Source organism: Alligator sinensis, unplaced genomic scaffold (assembly GCF_000455745.1).
Source record: "Alligator sinensis unplaced genomic scaffold, ASM45574v1 scaffold870_1, whole genome shotgun sequence".
NCBI classification, from domain to species: Eukaryota; Metazoa; Chordata; order Crocodylia; family Alligatoridae; genus Alligator; species Alligator sinensis.
The window spans coordinates 1,570,402-1,593,342 of NW_005842326.1; the positions used below are offsets into that span (position 1 = coordinate 1,570,402).

General features: G+C 42.8%; 1 protein-coding gene across 1 annotated transcript in view; it reads left to right on the top strand.

Annotated features, from left to right (window-relative positions):
- The window catches only part of LOC102375070 (structural maintenance of chromosomes protein 6), a 63,382-nt gene extending 45,338 nt beyond the window's left edge, over positions 1 to 18,044 (top strand). Inside the window, exons 23-25 of the mRNA XM_014522235.2 lie at positions 9,970 to 10,107; positions 13,008 to 13,153; positions 17,852 to 18,044. Of these exons, the coding sequence (XP_014377721.1) occupies positions 9,970 to 10,107; positions 13,008 to 13,153; positions 17,852 to 17,981 (414 nt within the window). The 3' untranslated portion in view covers positions 17,982 to 18,044. The remainder of the gene's footprint in view (positions 1 to 9,969; positions 10,108 to 13,007; positions 13,154 to 17,851) is intronic.
- The last annotated feature ends 4,897 nt before the right edge of the window (positions 18,045 to 22,941 follow it).

Consider the following 22,941-nt stretch of genomic DNA (forward strand, 5'->3'; position numbering starts at 1 on the left):
CCCAGGTTGTGACCCGGCCCCACAGCAGCCTCCTTTCCCCAGCAGCCCCTGTGACAGCAGCTCCTTCTGGCTGCTGCCACCAACCCAGCCCCTCTGCCTGGGCACCCCGACCTGGGCAGAGTATGGACCCTGGACTTCAGAAAAGCAGACTTCTACTCGCACAGGGAACTGATGGGCAGGATCCTCTGGGAGACCAGTCTGAAGGGGAGAGGAGTCCAAGACAGCTGGCTGTACTTTAAAGAAATCTTAACAAGGGTGCAGGAACAAACCGTCCTGATGTGCAGGAAGACTAGCGAGTATGCCAGAAGACCGGCTTGGCTTAGCAGAGAACTCTTCAGTGAGCCAAACCATACTAGAAGTGAAGCTAAAGCTTACTAGAAGTGGAAACTTAGACAAACAACTAGGGAGGTATATAAGAGTATTGTTTGGGCATGCAGGCATGAAGTCAGGAAGACCAAAGTGCAGTTGAAGTTGAAGCCAGCAAGGGACTTGAAAGATAACAAGAAGGGTTTCTACAGGTATGTCAGCAACAAGAGGAGGATCAGGGAAAGTATGAGTTCTTTACTAAATGAGGAAGGCAGTATAGTGACAAAAGACACAGAAAAGGTTGAAGTATTCAGTGCCCTTTTCACCTCAGTCTTCATAGGCAAGGCCAACTCCCAGACTACTGCACCTGGCAGCACAGTTTGGGGAGAAGGTGAGCAGCCACCAGTGGCAAAAGAACAGTTTAGGGACTATTTAGAAAAGCTGGATATGTACAAGTCAGTGGGTCTAGACGGGTTACACTTGAGGTTGCTGGGGAAGTTGGCCAGTGTGATTGCAGAGCTGCTAGCTATTGTCTCTGAAAACTCATGGTGGTGGGGAGAGGTCCTGGATGATTGGAAATGGGCAAATATAGTGCCCATCATTAAGAAAGGGAAGGAGGAGGGTCTGGGAAACTACAAACCAGTCAGCCTCACCTCGGTCCCTGGAAAAATCATGGAACAGGTCCTCAAGGAATACATTTCTAATCACTGGGAGAAGATGGTGATTAGGAACAGTTGGCATGGATTCACCAAGGTCAAGTCATGCCTGACCAACATGCTTGCCTTCTATGATGTGATAACTGACTCTGTGTATGCGGGGAGACCAGTGGACATGATATACCTTGACTAGCAAGGCTTTTGAAACCGTCTCCCACAACATTCCTGCAAGCAAGCTAAGGAAGTATAGGTTGAAAGAATGGACTGTAAGGTGGATAGAAAACTGGCTGGATTGTTGAGCTTAACAGGTAGTAATCAATGGCTCAGTGTCTAGCTGGCAGCCAGTATCAAATAGAGTGCCTCAGGGGTTGATCCTTGGGCTGTTTTTGTTCAATATCTTCATTAACGATCTGGCAGATGGGATGGATTGCACCCTCAGCAAGTTTGCAAATGATACCAATCTGGGGGTTGTAGTAAACATGCTGGAGGGTAGGGCTAGGATTCAGAGAGACTTAGAGAAATTGGAGGGTTCAATCAAAAAAAAAAATCTCATGAGGTTCAGTAAGGACAACTGAAAAGTCCTGCAGTTAGGACAGAACAATACTGTGCATTGCTACAGGGTGGGGACCAACTGGCTAAGCAGCATCTCTTTAGAAAAGGACTTGTAGGTTACAGTGGACAATAAGATCAAAATGAGCCAACAGTGAAGAATGCTTATGGAATGCAGGACTGCATTAGTAGGAGCGTGGCCAGCAGATCAAGGGAGGTGATTTATTTTCCTCCGTTGTGCATTGGTGAAGCCACATCTGGAGTACTGTGTCTAGTTTTGGGCCCCCCACTACATAAAGCAGGTTGTGGCACATGACTTCTTAGGAGAGGCTGAGGGAATTGGACTTACTTATTTTGACGAAGAGAAGACTGAGGGGAGATTTAATAGCAATCTTCACCTATCTGAAGGGGCATTCCAAAGAGGATAGAGCTGGACGGTTCTCAGTGGTGGCAGATGACAGAACAAGGAACAATGGTCTCAAATTGCAGCAAGGGAAGTTTATGTTAGATATTAGGAAAAGCTTTCTCACCAGAAGGGTAGCAAAACAGTGGAATAGGTTACCCAGGGAGGTTATGGACTCTCCATCCTTGGAGGTTTTTAAGACCCAGCTAGACAAAGCCTTGGCTGGGATGATCTAGTTGGGGATGGTCCTGCTTTGAGCAGGGGGTTGGACTAGATGACCTCCTGAGGTCCCATTCAACCCTAATTTTCTGTGATTCTGTGGTTCTACTTTATTCAGTTTTTGGGCCCCATGTCAAGAAGCATGATTGGAAAGGGTCCAGAGCACAGCAAGAAAAATGCTTATGGGTCTGGGAGGCAGGACTTATGAGGAAAGTCTAAAATTACTGAGGTTGTTTAGTCTAGAGAGGAGAAGACAGAGATTTGGTAAGTCTCCAAATACTTGAAGAAGAAGAAGAGAGTGGATGTAGATGTGTTTTTTCTCTATGGCTGTAGGGGACAGTATTAGGAACAATGGCCTCAAGCTACAGCAAAGGAAATTTTGGATTTGAGTAGGAGGAACTTTTGGAGTCTGAGGGTGGTCAGCCACTGAAATGGGCTACCTGTTGTGGAATCTCTGTCCTTGGAAATTTTGAAGAGCATGTTAGACAGACATGTGGCTGCTATGGTTTAGTCGAGGACAATCCTGCTTTAAGGGAACTGGGAGTAGACTAGATGACCTTGAGGGTCCCTTTCAGCCCTACTTTCTTATGATTGCTAGTTGGACTCTCCTGTCTTTGCTCAAATTAATACCAGCTGGGTCATTATGAGTAGTCCCATCAGCTTTTTTAGTCCAATGATTAATTCGGTATATTCAAGTACAAAATAAAATTACCTTACATTCTGTGTATATTTTTCTGTTAGGAAATCACAATTTTGAAAACCTGTGTTTTTTATAGTACTGGATGCATGAGCCCTTCAGCATATCACCTGGAATAAGTCCTTCACAAATACTTTTTCTTGTCATGCATTATAGACAGGTATTTTTGCAGTAACACCTGTTTTCTGGCTTGATTCAGTGGTCTGTAAGAGATTCCTAACAATATCCACTGGTGGGCTTTATTCATTTTTATGTTGGTCTATGCTCTATTTCTGTTAGACTATTTTTTTTAATATTACTTGTAACCTTGCAGCCATAAAAAATGACTATGAAATGAAAAATCTTACGCAATGGCAAATGCGAGTGGTTTTCCCTTCTTGATTTTTTTTTACAAACTTAATTTGTACAATAATAGGTAGATGAAACTCAAGAAAACAAGAATAAGATGGAAACTGTTAAAGGAGATATGCAAAAACAGAAGGTGATAATGGAGGAACTGAAGAATAATCTACAAGCAGCTGAACATAAACTTGAAGAAATTAAAGACAAAATTCATCAAGTAGAAGAAGTAGCTGGTCCTGTGAAGGTAAAACTGATTTTTAAAAATGCGGTTTTGCTATAATATTTGTCTTATCTATGCAAAAGCATTTCAACAGCCTCATTTAGAGGTTGCCAAAACAAAGGTAAAGATGTCCAGAACATTTAACAAATGCACAGGGTAGTGGTTCTCAGCCAGGACGCCATGGTTACAGTAGACCTGTGAAACTATCCCATGCACCTCTGTTTCCAAGAGGCATGTGAGAGGCAAACCTTGAAGCAGCTGCAGCAGGAACAGGCTCTACTACCTTAGGTTTATCTGTATTAAATTCGTTGACTGCAGCCAGCTGTAGCCAGTCAGCACCAGCAGAAGACTTGGCCATGTTCCATTGATAGAAGCTTTATTTGATAAACCTAATGTAGTCAGGAGTGCAGCAGGGAGCTCTATGGACAATAACACCAGAAGCAGCCAGTGCAGACAGTGAGCAGCCAGGGATGGGCAGGTCTAAGCTACCTCCCTTCCTGCTGCAGCATTGGTTGCTAGACCTGCAGATTGATACAGCAGCCTCACAGGGATCTCTGCGAAGGTGCTGCCAGCAATGCACTGTCCAGCCTGACCTGTTTATTTTTTACATAGTCTGCTTAGCATTTGGTTAGGGCAGTGGTTCTCAACTGAAGGCCCACGGGGGAGTAGTCAGCTGACTTCACAAAACATTTCTGTGGAGCCAGGCAGTGTTGTGCTGAGATGTCAGACTACTCCATATGTACTACCTCCTGAAGAGAAAGCAGAATAACTTCCTGGTAGGGCTAGGATTCAGAGAGACTTAGAGAAATTGGAGGGTTCAATCAAAAAAAAAAATCTCATGAGGTTCAGTAAGGACAACTGAAAAGTCCTGCAGTTAGGACAGAACAATACTGTGCATTGCTACAGGGTGGGGACCAACTGGCTAAGCAGCATCTCTTTAGAAAAGGACTTGTAGGTTACAGTGGACAATAAGATCAAAATGAGCCAACAGTGAAGAATGCTTATGGAATGCAGGACTGCATTAGTAGGAGCGTGGCCAGCAGATCAAGGGAGGTGATTTATTTTCCTCCGTTGTGCATTGGTGAAGCCACATCTGGAGTACTGTGTCTAGTTTTGGGCCCCCCACTACATAAAGCAGGTTGTGGCACATGACTTCTTAGGAGAGGCTGAGGGAATTGGACTTACTTATTTTGACGAAGAGAAGACTGAGGGGAGATTTAATAGCAATCTTCACCTATCTGAAGGGGCATTCCAAAGAGGATAGAGCTGGACGGTTCTCAGTGGTGGCAGATGACAGAACAAGGAACAATGGTCTCAAATTGCAGCAAGGGAAGTTTATATTAGATATTAGGAAAAGCTTTCTCACCAGAAGGGTAGCAAAACAGTGGAATAGGTTACCCAGGGAGGTTATGGACTCTCCATCCTTGGAGGTTTTTAAGACCCAGCTAGACAAAGCCTTGGCTGGGATGATCTAGTTGGGGATGGTCCTGCTTTGAGCAGGGGGTTGGACTAGATGACCTCCTGAGGTCCCATTCAACCCTAATTTTCTGTGATTCTGTGGTTCTACTTTATTCAGTTTTTGGGCCCCATGTCAAGAAGCATGATTGGAAAGGGTCCAGAGCACAGCAAGAAAAATGCTTATGGGTCTGGGAGGCAGGACTTATGAGGAAAGTCTAAAATTACTGAGGTTGTTTAGTCTAGAGAGGAGAAGACAGAGATTTGGTAAGTCTCCAAATACTTGAAGAAGAAGAAGAGAGTGGATGTGGATGTGTTTTTCTCTATGGCTGTAGGGGACAGTATTAGGAACAATGGCCTCAAGCTACAGCAAAGGAAATTTTGGATTTGAGTAGGAGGAACTTTTGGAGTCTGAGGGTGGTCAGCCACTGAAATGGGCTACCTGTTGTGGAATCTCTGTCCTTGGAAATTTTGAAGAGCATGTTAGACAGACATGTGGCTGCTATGGTTTAGTCGAGGACAATCCTGCTTTAAGGGAACTGGGAGTAGACTAGATGACCTTGAGGGTCCCTTTCAGCCCTACTTTCTTATGATTGCTAGTTGGACTCTCCTGTCTTTGCTCAAATTAATACCAGCTGGGTCATTATGAGTAGTCCCATCAGCTTTTTTAGTCCAATGATTAATTCGGTATATTCAAGTACAAAATAAAATTACCTTACATTCTGTATATATTTTTCTGTTAGGAAATCACAATTTTGAAAACCTGTGTTTTTTATAGTACTGGATGCATGAGCCCTTCAGCATATCACCTGGAATAAGTCCTTCACAAATACTTTTTCTTGTCATGCATTATAGACAGGTATTTTTGCAGTAACACCTGTTTTCTGGCTTGATTCAGTGGTCTGTAAGAGATTCCTAACAATATCCACTGGTGGGCTTTATTCATTTTTATGTTGGTCTATGCTCTATTTCTGTTAGACTATTTTTTTTAATATTACTTGTAACCTTGCAGCCATAAAAAATGACTATGAAATGAAAAATCTTACGCAATGGCAAATGCGAGTGGTTTTCCCTTCTTGATTTTTTTTTACAAACTTAATTTGTACAATAACAGGTAGATGAAACTCAAGAAAACAAGAATAAGATGGAAACTGTTAAAGGAGATATGCAAAAACAGAAGGTGATAATGGAGGAACTGAAGAATAATCTACAAGCAGCTGAACATAAACTTGAAGAAATTAAAGACAAAATTCATCAAGTAGAAGAAGTAGCTGGTCCTGTGAAGGTAAAACTGATTTTTAAAAATGCGGTTTTGCTATAATATTTGTCTTATCTATGCAAAAGCATTTCAACAGCCTCATTTAGAGGTTGCCAAAACAAAGGTAAAGATGTCCAGAACATTTAACAAATGCACAGGGTAGTGGTTCTCAGCCAGGATGCCATGGTTACAGTAGACCTGTGAAACTATCCCATGCACCTCTGTTTCCAAGAGGCATGTGAGAGGCAAACCTTGAAGCAGCTGCAGCAGGAACAGGCTCTACTACCTTAGGTTTATCTGTATTAAATTCGTTGACTGCAGCCAGCTGTAGCCAGTCAGCACCAGCAGAAGACTTGGCCATGTTCCATTGATAGAAGCTTTATTTGATAAACCTAATGTAGTCAGGAGTGCAGCAGGGAGCTCTATGGACAATAACACCAGAAGCAGCCAGTGCAGACAGTGAGCAGCCAGGGATGGGCAGGTCTAAGCTACCTCCCTTCCTGCTGCAGCATTGGTTGCTAGACCTGCAGATTGATACAGCAGCCTCACAGGGATCTCTGCGAAGGTGCTGCCAGCAATGCACTGTCCAGCCTGACCTGTTTATTTTTTACATAGTCTGCTTAGCATTTGGTTAGGGCAGTGGTTCTCAACTGAAGGCCCACGGGGGAGTAGTCAGCTGACTTCACAAAACATTTCTGTGGAGCCAGGCAGTGTTGTGCTGAGATGTCAGACTACTCCATATGTACTACCTCCTGAAGAGAAAGCAGAATAACTTCCTTAGTGAGATGCTGCAAATGGGCTAATGACTTGAATGATGGAGTTAATTAATCCAGACACAGCAGTATACTAATTTGGCTGCGCTACCATTAGTATGTCCAGGCCCAGCTGGGAGGAGATAGAGCAGCAGGAAACTGCAAAATAGAGAATGTCTATGTGCTCTTCACGGGTAAGGAAAGGGAGAGCCCTATGTATGTGGAGGAGCAAGACTTATGCCACAGAAGGGCCTAGTTAATGCAAAGGAAGGGAACCATGCATATCTCTGCAGGTGTATTGCAGGGTTTTTTTAATGCCTAAACTAAGAAAAGTTCTGAAGAGGTGCCTCAAATCTAAAAAAAGTTTGAGAACCATTACCATAGGGGATTACTTGAGGTGTCTGAGCTAAATCCTGAGTGCACATCAGCCAGATCATCAGGTGCATGCTCGTAAGATAGTTATTCTCAGCCTTTCTGATCCTGTAGTCCATCTAAAGTAACTGAAAAATGATGTGTGTAATAACTAGAAATAATCTAGTTAGAACCAGAACTAGTGTAGTTTGCCCTGATGTTAGTTCAAGACAGTCCCAAGCACAGTTACCCAAATAGATCTGCAAGTCCTGCCAACCTGTGCTGGAGGTAGTGTAGCCAAATTAGTGTACTGCTGTATCTGAATTAATTTGCTCAGTCATTCAAATCACTAGCTCACTTGCAGCATTTCACTAAGAAAGCTATTCTGCTTTCTGTTCAAGAGGTAATACATGTGGAGCAGCCTGACATCTCAGAACAACACTGCCTGGGCCCACAAAAATATTCTGGGAAGTCCAGTTGACTCCACCCCTGTGGACCTCCAGTTGAGAACCACAGCCCTCACACAACTGCAAGCAGACTATATATGAATAAGCAGTAGCCTTTGATTTCTTCAAGAAAGAAATGTGACTAGTTGGAATGTTTAATATAGCTATTTAAAAATATGAGATGTACTTCTTTGCTAACTTACATTTGCATTCTAAACCTTTCTGTGGCCTTGTAAACAAAAATCAACTTTCTGTACTAAATATATGACTTATCTGAATTGGGATGTTTGTTTCATAGTTCTATTGACATATTTTTATAAGGCTAGTAATTAGTGAAGATGATGAGTGAGTAGTCAGTTGTCAGTAAGCTGTAAAGACAAGAGGGTGCCTCAGATTCCACACTAAGTAGTGTATAATCTGCAAAATTACGTTAAATGGAGAGGGTTAACAAGAAATGATTTTGGTTTTTCAAGGTTATAAATCGTTGCTGTAAACCTCAGAGAGACTTGAAGCTTAGGAGAATGGGCAATATAATGCTAGAACATATAGTAGTGGCATATAGAAGGTAACGCACAATGAAAGTAATAACTGGAATTACATGTACAAAATTGTGTTTTGCAACATCTCACGAGAGACTCAAAAACATTCAGTAAGCAGGGACAGTTCAAAAGATAAATGTTAGGATGTGCAAATTGTGATGGAAAATAATGCTGAAAATATGATGACACTATATAAATATTTGGCACACCCCATGTAAAACGTATATTGAGTGCTGATCTCTCTACATTCACAAAAGATGTAGTAGATATAGAAGTTATGTGGATAGGTCAAGGTATGTAGAAGAATAGATGCCTCTGTATAAGGAAATATCAAAGATCAACTGTATGGAGAGAAGAACCCTGAAGAGGAAAATTGCAGAAAGAGATGAAATACTGAATTATTTTGAGAAGATAAATTGTGTGCTGCCATTTACTCTTCTTCATAATTTAAATACAAGGTTTTGTTCAGTGCAACTCAAAAGGACATGTTTCATACAACACAACTATCCAGTGGTTCTGCTATATATCAAGGTCAAAGACACCCTTTTTTCTCACACACCATAGCCCCTCCCCACTCCCGTAAGAAGTGTACTTTGTTTAGGGAAAGCAAAACAAAGAAGAAAAGACTTCTATAATTATGGCTGCATAGAGCATGAACAGAGCCTAATCTTCAGCTTGCTCACCGCCCTGGCTTTCCTGATCAAACAAAAGCTGTAACTCCAGCTCCATGTGAAGACTGACCTCCATGGATGGATCTGTAATTTTGAAAAGAGCTAAAAACAGTATATAGGGCTGTGAAATAAGAGAGAAGGGAGCAACAGTAGTTAGTAGACAGCAAATTTTCCAGAAGAAAGGTTAGCTTGATTTAATGGAGCATCAAGACAGTTAAAAAGGAGAGACAGTTACGTTGGACTGACTAAGAAAGGGTCATGCGTCCATTCTGTAGCTCAACTTAAAAATAATAGGCATGAAGGAGAAATTTATTTTCTGGCAAGTTATGTCATAACTGTTTAGTAATGGGTGTTTTTCTCCTTCTGAAACACTTAATACTGATGACTGTTAGAGATAAGATGCCAGACTGTGTGGATTATTACTCTTACCTCATATGTTGCTCTGTTCCTCATATATTACAGTTGGAAAGCTGAGGCCCCTGGCAGATGTACAAGTAAAGGCATGATGAGGTTCGATACAAGATCTCCACAATTACACTTTCTTCCACATGGCAAGAGACATGATTGTGGAATCCAGCCTTGGATCCCATCATGTCTTATTGCCAGTGCAAGGATCATGATTCTCTCTGCACTGGCAGGTAGCAAGCTCCTGTAGCTGGATGCCCCATCAGCTGATCTGGGCTCCCAGCTGCTGGGTCACACCATGCACACCTGTGTCTAGGAGCCCCCAGCTGATCCTGGCTCCTAGGTTTCATCGTGTTTGGAAAGCTGTAACTTTGTTCCCCAGCCATACACTGATAAGCTGTTAGGAATTGCATGTGGTCTTTAGATAAGCAGCATTATGTTTTAGTCAAGGGAAAAATGTGAATTATCATCTTACTATACTTGTACTGCCAAAATTGAGCATATGCTCTTACATCAGTTACTGCCACTACCACTAGATTGTGAGGGAATGGCATTACTAAATGCAAAAACTCAAGGATCTTTTGGGTGGATCAGTAATGACTCAACATACTCCCCCATACTAAGGCATTAAACACAACGGAAGTATTAAAAAACCTACTAAAATCATTTTACATTTGACATTTTAATTTCTTCCAAACAGGATGAATTAAACCAAGTTGATTCAGAAATGGAAAAATGTAAATGCCACTGGCAACACTACGAAGAAAAACAGAAACAACATTTGGCATCCATAAACACCCAAAAAGAACTTCTGGCTTCTAAAGAAAAAAAATTGAAGGTATTGCAGTTTTTGATGTAGTGGTTGGTGGAGTATTGAAGATGGATATTCAAGCTCCAATTTATTACTTGGATACTCTTTGCTTCCCTCTTCAAAGTGGATGGACAGTACAGTCTTAACTGTCTGCTACCTAGCCACTGCTATGGTAACTAAAAATGATATACCCCAAGTAGAGAAAAATGTATTTAGCTGTGTTAGCCCTAAACCAGGAAGAAGGCAGGATAGGGTGGCATCTGTAGGATAAACTCATTCAGGAAGGCATAAGCTTTCATAGTCTTAAAGATATCAACCTGCGCTGCCTTTTATCTGAAAGTGACTTGAAATGGTCTTTTTTCTCTTTGACTTGTCCTAATGCTGTTGTAATTTAGGAAAGAGACATTAGAGTTGTCATAGATTAGTTTTCTAAAAACATCAGCTAGTGTGCAGTGGTGACAAAAAAGCCAATAAAGTGTTGGGTACCATTTAAGAAGGGAATTAGAAGCAAAACAGAAAACAAATCATCATGTCACTCTGCCAATCTGTGGTGCTTCTGCATCTTGAATGCTGTGCACAGTTCTGGTATTTGTATTTCAAAAAGTATGTAGTAGGATGACATATGGTTTAGAGAGGAGCAACCAAGATGGTCAGGGATATGGAGCAGTTGCCACACCAGGAAATACTAAAAAGTTAGGACTCTTCAATATGGAAACAAGAAGACTGAGGGGGAGAAGATGATAGAGGTCTTGAAGGGTATGGATTAAATCAATAGCGAACTGTTTCTCATCAAGTCTCAGAATACTTGAACTAGGGGACATCTACTGAAATTAGCAGGCGACAGGTGTAAAACTAACAGGAAAAAAAGAACTTTTCTTTTTACATAGTGCTTAGTTAAGTTGTGGAACTCATTACCACAGGAGGCTGTAGTAGAGGCAGGTAATATAGCCGGGTTCAAAAAGACAGATTCATGGATGATGGATCCATTAATAGCCATTAAACAGAATAGTCATGGATGTATTCTGTGGCATCTCTAAACAAATGATGGTGGTTGCCAGAGATGTCCTAACCTCAGCTTCTGTCCCTAGCCTGAGGCCAAATAGCGTAGTTCGTAAGTATTTTTTTTTTGTTTAGGATGTAGTTGAATCACTAGAAATGCTTACTTTTGCTTCTTTGCCTTATCAGAGGTGTTTTAATAAAGAGAGAGATTCAAGACTGGGGACAAAAGCAAAATGCTGTTCAGGTCACCTAGGAGAATGTGTAGCAAATAACAAAAACTAGGCCTGCACGAAGCGGCTAGTATTCACTTAGGATTTGGATTCGGCGGGGCAGCGATTCAGTTTGGTGATTTGAATCACTGTCCTGAATCGATTTGGCTGCCGCCAAATCTCCACATCAAACAGGCCCCATCCCCTGCCTGCTCTCCCAGCCCCCCCATGGCAGCCCTGCCTGCCCCAGCTCCCCGTTCTTAAAAAAAAAAAAAAGCCCCGCACTAGCCACCTGCTGCCAGGTGAGGGGGCAATTCCTTCTGCCCCACACTGCATGGGGGGCTCTGCCCCAAGCCCTCAAAAGCCCTGATGGCTGCGGCAGCAGCTGCTAAGTACAGGGCTTGGTGGGGTTTTTTTTTTGTTTTTCAAGAACTGATCGGGCCAAATCTCCTCCAAATTGAATCGGCACTTATAGCTTTACACAGCCCTAACAAGAACCATTTGCAAGTTTTGTTCAAGTGGCTGCAACTTAAAAGAGCAAGCAACTTCTGGAGTCAGTCCATCAAGAAGCTCCACTGAGCAGGCAAAGTTCATGGGTTTGGAGTTTTCTTGCGTAACAGCCAGAGGTTTTGGAATTGCAAACCTCCATGGGGACTGGTTAGATGTTGGACAACTGAATTTGAGCATCAAAAAGGAGGGGGGCAGGGGAGGGACAATAATAAGTTAGAGGGCATGATGCCTCCCATCTTTTCCCCTTTCCCTGCTGCTAGGACAAGTTTTCTTTAGAAATTTTAAGTTCTGAGCAGCCAGGACAAGATGAGTAAAACAGTAAGGGCTAAATGCAAAGAAAAAAAAAAGGTGGGGTGAGAAGACAACTCGGTTGCCTAAAAGGCACTGTAGCAAAATGTAAATACCCTAAGTACGAGTGAGCAATCCACAAAGTCCTGCCTAACTGATTAAAGTTCTGCTACTGTACAAGCCAAGATATGTTGTGATCTTAGGTGCTCATGTACTCATATTATCTTTGTCATGCCTAAGAGTGTTTCCAGTCAACTCCACCATGGGGCGGGGGGATCCATCTTTATAGAATCATATAATTGTTAGAGCACTTGCTAAGGAAGCAGGAAACCTAGGTTATAAGCAGTCTTCAGTCTTAGCTATGTTCCACTGCTTTGCAGACTATCCTAACCACCAAGGCATGAGGATAGTCTCCGTACCTGCCCACTGGTCCCAACTTCAACAGGAGAAAGGAGTACAAAATGCTCTAAGTCCAGAGAGAGGGAGAGTAACAAGGTGCATGACTGCTGCCCAGTGATGTGTAGAAGGAGAGAATTTTGGACTATGGTCTGTGGTTGACTTTTTTTTCTCTAATGAGTAATGCAAAATGTATGGGTCCTGGGTTCTGGTCTCTGGGTTAGGGGAGTCATGGGTTCTGGTCTCTGCTCCCACTCAGGAGAAGCTGTCATGACTGTTACAGGAGTTCTGCTCCCTCTTTCTGATATGTCTGTATCTCTCCTGGCATCTCTTTTGAAATGGTGACAGAGACCTGTAGTCAAAAATCCGTCATAATGAGTTCTACATTGACATGCAAAAACAGCAATCCTTGTTTCAAAGGTCTTATTTTTTGTTGTTGCTGTTTACAGTACATTCTATTAACCATTGAGAGGCAGATAAAAATATAATACAATATTTTATAGCTTTTTAAAAACATTTCTTTAGGAAAAGATTGCACAGGCCATGCAAATCTACCCTGAGAGGATAGAAGTCGACAGAACCGTAAAGAGTCTTGACACAGAAATGAATCGCTTAAGGGAAAAGATAAATTCAGAAGCAGATCGTCATGGAAACAGAGACGAAATAATAAAGTAAGCAGTGGTGGCAATTTAATATCTACATCTTTTGAAGGAGAGGAGTAGGACTGTTACTTTTGGGGGTCAGCATATACATGTATATGTGTGTTTTACATTTTTTTATAAATGTCCTGGTAAGTGAGGATGGATATCTTAGAACATGTAGCTCTAATGGTCTTAATTTATTTCTCTCCTCTGTATTATTACCTTTTCACCACCCAAAACTTTATGCTAGCTTTTTCATAGAACCCAAATTAGGATCCTATCCCAATCAGTTTATAATAGCTGATATTGGATACATAACAAAAAAAAGAGTTGAGGAAGGTGGTCCTCCAGGGTCTGTGCTGGCTGTAGGACACTAGCCACCTTTCTTTGAAGAGTGTTCATCCAAGGTAAGGTCCAGCTAGTGTCAGATGTGTGCCTGTTCATCTGCTTTTTGATGACGGTTCTATTTTTAGAGATGAAGGTTTTTTTGAAGATAAGGCCAAAAGGACTGGTTGAAAAGATGTATGTTCTAGTTCAGGGATGTCAAACATACTGCAGCCTGGGCTCATCTCACAGAACTGTTCCATTTGGCCTGTCAGTAGTCTGGCAGGCTGTCAGAAATTGTGGGGAAAGGAGTAGTGTGTGGCCTCCTGCAGAACTTGGGGCCTCTGGACCTTAATGGACATTGCTATTGACACCAGGAGGCAAGCAAGGGCTGTGCAGAGACCACCGCCTGACCCGGTGGCCCTGCAGATCTGGCCCAGGAGGAACCCTTGTGGTCCACATCCAGCCCAAAGGTGAAGTTAACACCCTGGTGTCTACTTCAAACAGGAATTAATTTGAGGAAGCCTTATAACCTGTGTTATATAAAGAGTCAAGCTAAATGTTGACAATGGTTTCTTATAGCTACATGTATGAATCATCCAGTCTATTTTTTGCATGTATAGGCCATAGACCATCACCCAGTAATTTTTGTATCAAGTCCAATAACTTGTGGTTGAATGACAATTATTGTTTTTAAAAAGTGGGGGGGAATGAATCGATTTTTAAGACAAATATGGGAGGGTCTGTGTATGGACTCTGTAGCAGTTCTAAATATGTTATTCCATGCTCACAGATTTATATATAGAAAATAGGCATTTTTTGTTGTTAACTGTAACTTTTCTTCTCCTAAAAGAGAATCCATTAGACTGGATTATTTTCCTCCCTGGAAAATATGTCAAAAAGCTTGCAGTGTTGGAAGGTGCCAAGCTTCTCTTTGGGAAGCTGCATACCAAAACTCACCTGGTAAGTTACTGTTGGGTGATGTTGGACATAGTCAGTTCACTTTAGGGCATACTTTGTCCTGAAGCAAAAATACCAATCATATTTTAGCCAGATACCACCCAGCAATTATGTATAATTTTTCCTAACCCCTTCAACTTGTCCATTTCCCAACAGGTGGTAAGACCTTTGGCACAATATATATTTGGTGTAATAAAAAATATTACATTTACCCAAAGAACCTTGTCTACCCATAGAGACCTTTACTTACTAAAGTTCCATCATTCCTTCCTGATCCCTTGACAACACTTGGCCTGTGCACAGCAGATGGGGGCCCAAAGCTAAGACACCGCAAAATAGGACAGCCACAGCATACAACTTAACCTGTCAAGACACAACAGAAACTTTGCATAAGTCTTGCGTAGTCCTGAGGTTAGAATCGGCAGCCAGGCATTCAGAATTTTCTTTCGGGGCTCTTTGGGTCTTAGCTGGTGAAGACAGTCCCACAAGTTTCATCTTTGCCTGGACTTTGGGTGATTTGCACATCTCTCACCCCTCTTGTGTCTTCCATGACTTGCACATCTCAGGATGTTTTCCTGGTTCTATAGTACCTCCAGGTTTCACAGGTTTTAACAAAGTGCCTGCTGCTTACTTTGGCAGACAAGGTTCTTTGGGTAGATGTATGATGATCTTTTATTATGTCGTGGAAACACACGCAGCATACTTTTGGGTCAGGTCAGCAGAAGCTTTTATTCAAAAGAAACTACAGCTGTAGGGGGGATTCCAAAGTGACATGGATTTCCCAAGCACTTGGAAGGGGTCCCCCCCCAAGAGCAAAATCAGGAGGCTTATATACTTTTTAACAGTTGCTTACAACTCACGTGATCATAAAGTGAAATTAGCATGAAAAGCGGCTATAATATTACTTTATTATTTCTTTGCTGTAATCAGGATGGGAACTAATGGGGGAGGCGAGGTTAGTTCACAAACCTTCTTCTTGCACCTGGAAATCAGATTTGTACATACTTTTTTGCTATCTTCAAGGCCGCGGTGAGCGAAGCAGTTGCAGAGGAGTTGCAAAGAACAAACACTTTCTCTTATCTGTTCTACTATACAGAGCCAGCAATTCTCCACAAAGCGGTTATGTCATCTTATAACTAAAATAATCAAAGTTTAAGGCATATATTTTTTCTGATTCCACAATTAGACCAACTAAATAGTTGTAAAAATTGTTCTTTGCAAGCTTTCTAGCACAAACACCCTTCTTCAGGCATAGGGAGAGTCTGCTGTTTTGTGTTCTCCTGGATGAAATAAAAGCCAATGTGCAAAATGCAGGTCTGTGAAAATGCAGATGCATGGCAGTGAGAATTAGAAGCCATGGGAGACTATAGGTGTGAGACGGGTAGTTATGGGGAATGTTGGCCTGGTGATAGAATGTAGCTGGTAAAATGTCGAGAGGTTACCTGGATGGCAGGCAGGTTATAATGTGCCTTAAATCCAGTGTCTGTATTTAGGCCATGATTTTTTGTATTCAGATTTATGAAATGAAGTTTGTAGGCTCGTCTACAAAAAGCATTCTGTAAATCGAATTGAGAGACTGGAGAGCGAGAGCGAGCGGGGTTGTCTTGTGAAAAGTGTGCACCCACAGGTAGTTGGGTATTTTTGTCTTTGATAGATTTTCGGTGTGCGTTCATTCTGGTACACGGTTGTTGTTTGTTTTTTCCTACACATTTTTCATCAGGGCATTTGGTGCACTGGATGAGATGTATTACATTTCTGGAGGTGCAGGTGTAAGATCCAGGAATGGTGATGTTTCTTTTGTGGGGTGTAGTTATTGTGGGAGTGATGGAGATGTGTTGAGAGGTTTTACATGTCTTGTCCTGACATAGTCGGGGCCCTTTTGGTGTGTTTTGGGCCATAGTAAGTTTGCTTCTGGTGATGAGATTGGTGAGGTTTGGTGCTTGTTTGAAGGCTAGGGTGGGTGGTTCTGGGACGGTCTTTTTAAGAACTGGGTCATCTTGTAGTATGGGTTGCAATTTTGATGATTTTCCATATAGGTTCCATAGAGGGATGGTATGTCATCCTAACTAATGGTGTGCGATTCATGAATTTTTTTTCATACCGCAACAATTCTTCACATGGTATCTGGGTGGCTGTTTTAAAAGTACGATCTATCTCTCTGGAGGAGTGTCCCTTTTGAGAGTTGCAAGGTGACAATCCCAGTCCCTCTTTCCCCTTTGGAATGTCCCAAGATGCTTTATCAGTTCTCCCTTCTAACATTAAGGGCCACAGAAGTAACCATGTAACAGAAAAAAAGTAAAGGAAGGCAGATGGCACAAGGAAGTAACGGCGATGAATCTCCTTCTCCTGTGCTGTGGAACTTCTTCTGTGTCCAGTAAGGCTGGAAGGGACAACGCCTGAACAGATGGCTCCCTATTCAGATGGGCAGAAAGTGGCAGCCTTGGTCTCCTGTGTTTTGTAGCAGGACGGCAACTCATTGTAGTACCTCAGCATCTAACTTACCAGTCTTTATCCCAGTTTCTCACACTTTAGTATCTGAAGCATTTCTGTACACACTTGATGTTTGGAAAATCTTAACAGGTTAAAAGAGAAACTGTGCAGGATTAAGCATTTCTGAAAATCTCCTTGACTATTAATTTCCACACCCAAATGATCTAAAGCACAGCAATTTGGGTCCAGACACTGTCTAATCAGATTTCGGACTGATTCACATTGCACAATAAGTTACACCCACTGGGTGTGGTTCGAGTTTATTCCATCAGACCCCAAGTTCCACCGAGATGCCATCGTCATCACGTCTCTGACATTGGCTAGGCAGCTACCTGGAGTTTCGCATGTACCTTCAAAAAAAAAATACCATCCAGGATGCCTCTAGAATGTGTTCTGTGTTTGAAAAGTGTGCTAGCCACTGTTTTGAAGTCCTCCACATGGAATATGCATACGAACAAATGCTTGAAGGGGAAATAAGTTACTTACCAGTAACTGGAGTTCTTTTGAAAATGATTCCTATACTGTATGCACATTTGGCATCCCACTTCCTCCTCCCCTTCCAGAGTGCTAGGGACTCCAAGGGATTCTGGGGTTGAAAGCAAACTGAGTAGTATGGAGAGCATGCTGCGGTTTATACCCTCCTCATAGAGTATGTGGAGAGTCAGGGTGTGTGCATACTATACAGATACTGTTATGGCAAAAAAAAAGTCTCTGAATTAATATACTTAAGGTTCATATATAGACACAGTGGAGTGTATATATGGAGAACAAAACCTGAAGTACAGTGACTGGTAAATAATTTCTTTCCTTCTCTTAGGTGCCCAAATTGTCATCATTTTGGTTGGTATCTAAAAAAAGGAATTTTACTAGGTTGGTTTTAAATTCAAATATTTGAAAACTTGCTTAAATTTAACTTGATGCTTACTTATACATATACTTTTCTGTTAAAAACAGGGAGTTCTGTGAAGCAAAGGACAAATATGAGGATGCAGAAGGTAAAGTGAAAAATCTGAAGAAATTTATTAAACTGTTGGATAAAATAATGACACAGAGATACAAAACGTATCAGCAGTTCAGAAGGTAAGTTTTTACTGGTTCAAGCACTCCATGTAATTTCATGTGTAAGAGCAAGTTAAAAAGTTAGTTTTTAAATATTGTGGACTTTAAAATTGCGCAGGGTCTCTCATAGGAAATCATTATACATTTGTCTTGTCTTAGTCCCTCATGCCATATGTACTTTAGTCCAGGGTTTTTCAACCTTTTTAATAACTGTACCCCCACTGGCCCCCTTTTTAATAAGTATACCCCTGGGGCGCAGGTGACAAGCGGTCGGGTGCGGAGCTGGGGGTAGCCAAACGACCAGATGCATGGCATCCGTGCAGCCCTGCTCTCGCCCTGCCCCGGCCCTGCTCCTGTGAGGCAGTAGTGCAGGGTGGCGGCACTCTGTCCCCACATACCCCCTTGGACCTTTCAAAGTACCAGCAGGGGTATGTGTACCTCTGGTTGACAACCCCTGCTGTAGTCAGTAGTGGTCTATTTTTTGCCTCCTTTTCTATCCCTCTCAAAACAAAAATAATTGCAGAAGGTATGTCAATATTTGCTCCTGACTAAATGTAAAAAAATCAGACCTTAGCTTTAGTTATTTCCTTCAGTGAATTCCGTGTACAGAATGTAACCAGAAAGCTTTGTTTAGATGTTAGCAATCCAGTAACTAGATTCTTTATTGCTGGAGAGTTTAAGTGGAAGTCAGCACACATCTGGATTTAGAATACAGACTAAAAATTGTGGACAGCTGTTTTCTGCCAACCCTCTTCTAGAAGCTTGTGGAGTTGCTTGGTTCACTAATACTTCACTTGTGGTATGAAAAATGCACTTACTGTACAAAATTGGATTCTTTTGGCCAGCGGTATCCACTAGGGCTTTTTTTAAAGCCTAGATTCCTTTGTATATCCGAGCTGGATATAAGGAATATAGTAGATTCAAGCCATCTCCCTTAGTTCCTTCTTAATGTTCATGGAAATGAGAGAGAATCTCTGTACTGTTTGCCTTATTCATCAACAGCAGTAATTACTAGTTACTGAAAAACTTGGGGCATCAGGGTAAGAGTTCATTTTCCTTACTGTATATACCCTCTGGGATGGGACACTGCATAAATATTGGTTCCTCCCTCCAGGAAGGGTAGTACTTCTCATTACCCCGATCTAAACACAGCAAGGTGTCATCCCCTACCTGCCTTTGCTTTCATAGGTAGATGGTTTTAATGTGCTCCCTAAAAGGCAGAATGTTCCTGCTGCTTCTCTAGGGATCCACATTACAAGTACTGACAGAAATCATTGCAGTTGTGCATTATTTCAACAGATCAGACAAAGTGAATAGTCTCTGCTATTTGGCTGTGCAGTTGGGACCGTAAATCACTGTCCTGGTTGCTCTGCCCCTACTAGCCTGCAGATGCCTTGGCGGGTCAATTTAGCAGAGAGTTCTCAAACATTTTGTCAGGGTTTCACTCCTGCAGAACATCTATGGGAAGGAAGAGTGAAGAGTAGCAGAATAATGGCTATGGGCTTCAAAAAAGCAGGTTTAGGGGATTGCTAACTAAGGTATTCCTAGAAAAAAAGTTTTATGGGAATAAGTTCATGAGAACAGGTACTGTATTTATCCAAATTAAAGGTGACTTATAATTTTAAGAATCTAATTATTGGAGAATTGTCTTAAATTTGTTCCTCACCACTAGTGTGGCAGGAAAGCAGCAGTAGAGTTGGCAGGTGGCAGGGGAAGCAGGGAGGAGCTGGCAGCTTTATTCTTGCCTCCTGGTGCCTCCCCATTTGCCTTTCAATCTTTCCTCCTGCTACCTATCTCCCATCCCCTTCCACTGCTTTCCTTCGCTAATCTAGGCACAGGGGCAGCCATGGACCTGCTTCTGACCTGCGCTGCAGGGAGCCTGACTTGGCTGGGAGACACTGAAGCAGTGCAGATTCCTCCTTCCTTGCCTGGCTCCCCTCCCCATGTCCTTTGTTGGCCAGGAGCCAGCTGTAAAGAGGAACCAGTGTGCTGTGGCAGCTGCTCCTTACAGCACTGAGTAGAAGCAGAATCAGGAGCAACTATGGGGCTCTCCCTTTGCCTGCATTATCTGGTTGTTGGATTGGTCCAGCTGGGAGCTGTGGCAAGTGGGTGTTCAGGGAGCCTGGCTTGGCTGGGGACTGCAGCAGTGGCACACAGATTCCTCCTTCGTTATCTGACTCCCCACCAGCGAGGCAGATGGAAGAGGTGGGCAGGGAACAGACGCTGGAAGGAGGAACCAGCATGTTGCTGATGCTGTCCCTGGTCCAGCTGGAGTTGCTTGATATTCAGCTCTAAGATGAGGCTTTGTTTTCCCCATGTTGAATGGCGGGAAAAAAACCTTGTCTTGGAATGGAGTAAATATGGTATTTCTAGTTTGCTGCTGTGCTTTCAATAGCGTGCTACAAAGGAAAGAGAGGAAGTACAATACGAGACAAATGGCTGTACTCCTAGTTCTTTAATGACTTGAAAAGCAAATAGGAATCATGGAAAAGGTGAAAACAAGGACACTTTGCTTCTGCTGAGTATAGAAGAACAGCATATGTATGTAGACAAAATTAAAGGATGTGGAGAAAAATGAATTACCATTAGAAAGAGACATAACAGGCAATAACAAATAGTTCTTTAAATACAAATACATTAAAAGCAAGCAAGATTAAAGGAAAATGCAACTGCCTTACTTAATAGGGAAGGTGAATAAATAAAGAATTCTACAGAGCAAACAAGCGGTCTCTCGCCACCCTGCATCACCTTTTACTAAAAAGGTTAATTGTGACTAGAAGCTTCATACGTCAAAGTTAAACAATGGCTTAGAAACATAGCATATAATGGGGAAAGATCAGGTTAAAGAATATTGAGATCAGGGGTGTCAAAGATAGAGCCCACAGGCTGGATTTGCACATGGTACTACAGCATTTGGCCCCTTGTGCTTGCTGGCCCTGGGTCTCAAATTGGCCCAAATGCAGCACATGCTGGACTGGTGCCATGTGCAGGACCCAAGACAGGCAGCACCTGCTCCACAACCTTCACTGCGTGCAGTACCTCCATGGGCCAGTCTGGGACCACACCCTTCATCACTGTCCCCGCTCTCATCCTTACTCTCCCCCTGTCGCCCCTGCATGTCAGATCCAACTTCCACTGATACCCTGGTCTGGGGCACGAGCCACATGCAGGCAGTCCTGGATTAGCCAGAGAAAGTACTGGATCCAGCATGTGGGGAGCAAGGGGAGCATAGGTCCCCAGCATGTTAGATCCAGTGACCACTCTGGCTAGTCCAGGAATGTGATGCATGTTGCACCTGTCCCAAACTGGCTGGAGTGGTCACTGCATGTGGCTCATATCCCAGTGTGCCCAGAGTGGGTGCTGTAGGCAGTACATCAATCATGTGGGAGTAGGAGGGTGACTTCCATGGGCCTGATTTGGCCCACAGGACTGGCTTCACACCATTCATTTAATCACTGAACTAGTCCCATGCCATTCATCTGGCTCACAGTATCAGATGAGTTTGACACCCCTACTTTGGTTAACAGTCTGATAATACATGGAGGCTCCAGGACTAAAAAATAATAAATATAAATGAGGGGAAGAAAAGGACCCCCACAAATTCAAGTCCCGCCAGTTTATTTTTGATACCAAGAAACAGGGTGTTTTATGTACTGGAACGTGTTAATTAGGATGCTTGTGGAATCCCTGTTACTGGAAGTGTTTAAGGACATGTTAGACATCTGTCAGGAAGAGTTTAGGGCAGGGGTCGGCAATCTTTTTATAGTGACAGGCCAAGTTAATGGAGCTTGGTTCAAAGGTGGAAAGCTGCTTTCAACCCAGTCATGGATGCATGCTGCCAATGTGCCACTGACATCCCAGCTCCACAGGATGGATTTGCTCAGCAGGCCATAGGTGGCCCAACCCTGGTCTATAGCATACAGTCTTAGAGCAGGGAATGGACTCTTTGAGATGCCTTCCAGCTTCAGTTACTTCTTCAAGTGGCGATTCCCAGAAACGGGTTTATCCGCCACAGACCTCAATAGCAAGTTTCAAACATTTTACTCCGGAGGCGGTTCTAGCCCAGGCTCCGTGTCATCCCTTGACTGTCAGATCTGATGTATGTGTTTTTACTGATTTCCCCTGCTATCAAGTGTTCTGAGGTAACTGAAGCAAAATACAGGTCTGGAATGAGCCAGGCAGTCCCAGTATTAGTTTCTTTATTAGTAATCTCAACAGTTATTCTTCCTTCTTGTTATGGCATCTTTTCAGATATTTAAAAACTACTATGATATCCCCTCCCTTGTACCTCTTCTTGAAACTAAACACCTAGTTCTCTCAACATTTGCTCATATAACTTGTATTCCATCCCTTTTATCATCTGTTTTCACTCACTCTGGGTCCTCTCAGCTAGGGACAGACATTCAAAAAGCTCAAGCCTGAATTGATTCACTCTTTGCAGGTTAGTATAAGCTGCACAGCTTAAACTGATTAATAACTGGACAGACATTCTTTGTTAAACGAGGAAATGCAGTCATATGCCTGCAGTGGCTCAAGCCAGAAGCTGATGCCTGGAGGGCCCCAAGCCAGAAGCGGGGGGCCGCTAGAGTATGCCTGCCAGCCACTGCAAAGGGAAGGAAGAGATGCCTTCCATGGTGTTCACCCCTCCTGGCTGGAATGGAGAGGGCATGGCCAGGCACCAGCCGGGACTAGCACAACACATGGAATGCCAGCCATCAGCCTGGTATGGGGGAGAGAGAGGGAGCACAGCTGCTGCCAGACTGAGGATGGGGAAGAAGTCCTTTCTCTGAAGCAAGCCCATATTAAACTCAGCAATTTGCAAAATAGACAAAAGGAAACTACCAAAAATCTCCACCTAAGCTAAGATAGAGCCCAGTAAAATGCAGCGTACGCAACTTAGATTCATAGATGTTAGGGTCGGAAAGGACCTCAATAGATCATTGAGTCCGACCCCCTGCATAGGCAGGAAAGAGGCGCGGGGCCAG